General features: G+C 42.0%; 1 protein-coding gene across 1 annotated transcript in view; it reads left to right on the forward strand.

The window, feature by feature from the left end:
• The window catches only part of notch1b (notch receptor 1b), a gene marked incomplete at its 5' end in the record, with an annotated part of 48196 nt that overhangs the window by 29669 nt on the left and 14038 nt on the right, over window positions 1–4489 (forward strand). The window contains 6 exon segments of the mRNA XM_014024005.1: window positions 69–221; window positions 300–528; window positions 1048–1249; window positions 2219–2372; window positions 3066–3250; window positions 4064–4196. Of these exon segments, the coding sequence (XP_013879459.1) occupies window positions 69–221; window positions 300–528; window positions 1048–1249; window positions 2219–2372; window positions 3066–3250; window positions 4064–4196 (1056 nt within the window).

Raw genomic sequence — 4489 nt, forward strand, 5'->3', positions numbered from 1 at the left:
TGCTCAAGTAAATGTAACTAGTTACTAGCCACCTCTGGATTTGACATTTACTTTCTGTTTGTCTATAGGCCAAACATGTGAGGTGGACATTAAAGAGTGTGTGAAGAATCCGTGTCTGAATGGAGCAACGTGCCAGAACACGTTAGGCAGCTACCGCTGTGACTGCAAGCCGGGCTTCACAGGACGCAACTGTGAGACCAACGTTGACGACTGCAAGCCGAGTACGTTTTATTTTCTGGATTATAGCGTAGACACAAAACTGAGAGGACACAGCTGAGTGTGAAACTCCCCTCTCACAGACCCCTGCAGCAACGGAGGCCTTTGTAAGGACGAAGTGAACAGCTTCCTGTGCACCTGCCTGCCTGGCTTCCGGGGTCCAAAGTGTGAGGAGGACATCAACGAGTGCGAGAGCAACCCGTGTCGGAACGGAGCCAACTGCACAGACTGCGTTAACAGCTACACCTGCACCTGCCCGCCCGGTTTCAGTGGGATCCACTGTGAAAATAACACTCCTGACTGCACAGAAAGGTACAAAGCTCACACAGAGTCAATTAGAGACAAGGATTATTCTTTCCAACATTAAAGATTTGACTTTAATTGGACAGCTGAGGAGTAAAGAAATGTGATCTGATCAACAGGTTCACTTTGAGTCTCCCTATAAATTTCATTTTCTTGTCCACTGCTGCCCCCTGTGGTGGAGTATGGATTAACAGCAACAAATCTTGTATTTCAGCTGTCCTATAATCAATTAGAAGAAAGTGAGCTTGGATAATGACTTCATGTGTGACTGAGGAGTTGAAATAAAAAGTAGTTTCCTTTGCGTGGTTGCTGCCGTGTGTGAGAAGTTTGATCACGAAGCAGGGCATTCCTGTAAAAACAGAAGTGTTTATTCTTCGAGAACTCTCTGTGGATAAATCAGCTTTGAATTTGCCTGCAGCTCAGATAATGTTTCATTGATTTACTCAGTCTTTCCTTAAAAGCTGCAGAATAATTCTAAACCACCTTTGTTTCTTTTTTTTTTTTTCAAATACTTTTTTCCCCCCACAGCTCGTGCTTCAACGGCGGCACCTGTGTGGACGGGATCAACACCTTCACCTGTTTATGTCCACCAGGCTTCACTGGGAGCTACTGTCAGCATGACATCAAYGAGTGCGACTCCAGACCCTGTCAGAATGGAGGCACCTGCCAGGACAGCTACGGCACCTACAAATGCACCTGTCCGCATGGCTACACTGGACTCAGTTGTCAGGTAGAAGGAGGGAGAGATTGTAYATAGGAATGTAGAGAGCTTGATATATTCCTGTGGGGAAGAGATTTGTAAATAAAGTATAGTGAAAGATTTTCAAAGTTTAAAACTGACRAAAACAAAAACCATTGCATTCATCTCCTAGATAGGGTAAACATTTTGACAGTGGTGGGCACAGTTCCCCTAAAGCACTAATAGGGGAACTAATTTCTTGATTAGTGCTTTAGGGCTTTTGCTATTTTTTTAATTAATTAGTGGATTAGCACATGCTAAATTTATAGGCTAAATTTAGAAGCACTAACTGAGGTCTTTAAATGTAATTGCTCAACATTATTGTTCACAGTTGAGGGTGAAAGCTGTCATACATTTTGCTCATATGCGTGTCACTTATCTACAAAGTCACATGTGTCAAAGTCAAGGCTTGCAGGCCAAAGTTGGCCTGCGGGTGACTCCCATTTGGCCCACCAAGGGCACAAAGTAACAACATTCTGCACACAGTAAATATGTTAACTGAAGAATGTTTCATCAACTAGATTATTTTAGTGCTTTAGAATTAACTTTTGCTAAAATTTTCAGTACGTTAGTGCTTTAGAATTAGAGGACCGAAATATTTGAGTCAGTGCTTTAGGTTTAGTTCAACTAATATTACGTTAGTGCTTTAGAATTAGGGGACCTAAATGTTTGAGTTAGTGCTTTAGGGATAGTTCAACTAATATTACATTAGTGCTTTAGAAAAAGGGGACCTAAATATTTGAGTTAGTGCTTTAGGGTTAGTTCAACTAATATTTAGATTAGTGCTGCCCACCACTGCATTTTGATATACAGCAGGAATGGCTAAAAAGGCATAAAGTTTTCAGAAGTTGTAAGATACTAAACAAATAAAAAACATGGGAAAATAAAAATAAATCTTCATTCACACTAAAATCAAAGTAAGAGTTTTTTAGCTGATGTTCTTACACCTTTGTGTTTCAGAACTTGGTTCATTGGTGCGAAACGTCACCATGTAAAAACGGGGGAACCTGCTGGCAGACAGGAACTACATACAGCTGTGGGTGTAAGACTGGCTGGACGGGCCTTTATTGTGACGTGCCAAGTGTTTCCTGTGAGGTGGCAGCTAAACAGAGAGGTAAGACAGAGATAGCAACTCCTCTGAATTTTGTTTTAAAGGGGACATATCATTCAAAATCCACTTTTTTTAGCTGTTAAATACCTTTTGTCTCTAAGACAAGTTTCTAGGAGGCAGAAAAGTTGAATTTAGTCTCTCCCAGTGCTTCATAGATATCTTTATATTCTGTTTGGGTCATATTTTCAAACTGATCAGTTTTCAGATTTTTTTTATGATGTTTTGTGAACTATTATGCCACAGTATTTGTGACAGAACTGCCAAATAAGGTCCAGACTTACCAAATAAACTGTTCCAACATGTAAGACTGGATGGAAAAGCCTCCCGTTGTTGACATCTTTTAATTAGATAGTCTAAACCCACTTTATCAAACTAGAATGAACCGCTCTGGAAGCTGGAGGTGAGGTGAGGTGTGAAGTGTCTTGTTTGGCTTTAAAGAGGCAGCCTCAAAATGAGTTCATCTGAGACACACTTCAGAAAAAGGGTGAAAGAGGGGCTTGTGGAGGATTTCTGACCAAAGCGTTGCAGTTCCACTTTATATAAACCCCAACTGAATGATTTAAAAGCATAATAAGTCTCCTTTAAATACAAATATTTACATGTCTTTTGTTCATTAGTATTCTAATTTCTTAATTTTTTAGTATGAATTAGTGTTTTAGAAATTTAACTAATCTTCATCTTGCCATCTCTGCCCAGGAGTGGATGTTTCCCAGCTGTGTAAAAACTCGGGTCAGTGCCTGGATGCAGGAAACGTTCACTACTGCCACTGTCAGGTTGGCTACAGTGGGAGCTACTGCGAGGAGCAGGTGGACGAATGTACGCCGAACCCCTGCCAGAATGGAGCCACCTGCACCGACTTCCTGGGTGGATATACCTGCAAGGTAACAACTCTAATCCGAAACCAGATCGGTGCACCCTGTTCTGTGTTGGATTCACTTGTTTATATTCTGCAGATACTTACAACTTAAATCTGTTGRTTTATTTTAGTAACTTGATTTATTTTGCACAAATCCCTAATTTTAATTGTAAATTTACAGTAATCGGTCCTTTAAATCCTAATATTGTGTAAGCTAACATTGTGTGCTTGAAGCAGCACTCAGCAGGGCAGGAATGCAGGACCTTTGTTGGGTGTCCTTTTGGGACCAGGACTTTTTGTTGCATCGGAGTTCAATTAACGCTAGATCCGATTACAATCTGGGCTTTTTGTTGTGCTCCCTAAGCCATTCCTGAGCAGTTGCTCTATGGTGGCTGCATTGTTCTGTTGGTTGGATGTGCCTTGTCTGAAACAATATCTAGGTGGGTGTTACATATCAAAGAAGCGACCTCATGGATGCCAAGGCCTAAAGTTTCCAGCTACGAGGTTTTTTGTAAAGTAACGACTGGTGTTATCCTCCTCAGCTGTCAGTGGTTTAGTGTTGTTTCTATTCTGTCTAATCATACATCGACTCTACTCTCAGCAGAACTCTTATTAAAAAACTATTTATAAATAGAAAACAAACAGCTCAGTTATGTTAATCTCCCCTTGAGTAAAGGATATGCTGGCCTTGGGAAGATGAATTCCAGAAAACAGCCAGGTAAACAAAAACTCTTTGTTTCATGTCAGACATTGATTAAACTTTCCCCACTCTCCTCCTGCTTTCTTCTTCTTTCTTCTTGTGTGTCTTCTTCCCTCGTTCCTCCCTCTGTCYCTGCAGTGCATGCCAGGATACTTGGGGACCAACTGCTCTGTGGAGATCAATGAGTGCTCCTCCCAGCCGTGCCAGAATGGGGGCACCTGCATTGACCTGATCAATACCTACAAATGCTCCTGTCCCAGAGGAACCCAAGGTCAGCAGACCCCACGCACACTCCTCCCACACACCCCTCTGCCTCGGCACCCTCTCCTGCTCGTCTCCACGCTTCATTAATTAGGGCTTAACGGCACCCATGGCATTAAAACTCCTCCTCACAGCTTGCCAACTCTTTCTCTGCTTGTCAAATTTTGCCATTGATTTTTCTCTCAGACATGAGGAGGATTGTGCGTTTTAGGTCAGCTCAAATAAGCAGCTGAGTCGGGTGTATCCCAACAACAGGTTTTTAGAGTGAGTTTAGAAATTAGTTAAATCCGGTTGGGTGGGCGC

Source organism: Austrofundulus limnaeus, unplaced genomic scaffold, assembly GCF_001266775.1.
Source record: "Austrofundulus limnaeus strain Quisiro unplaced genomic scaffold, Austrofundulus_limnaeus-1.0 Scaffold403, whole genome shotgun sequence".
Lineage (NCBI taxonomy): Eukaryota > Metazoa > Chordata > Actinopteri > Cyprinodontiformes > Rivulidae > Austrofundulus > Austrofundulus limnaeus.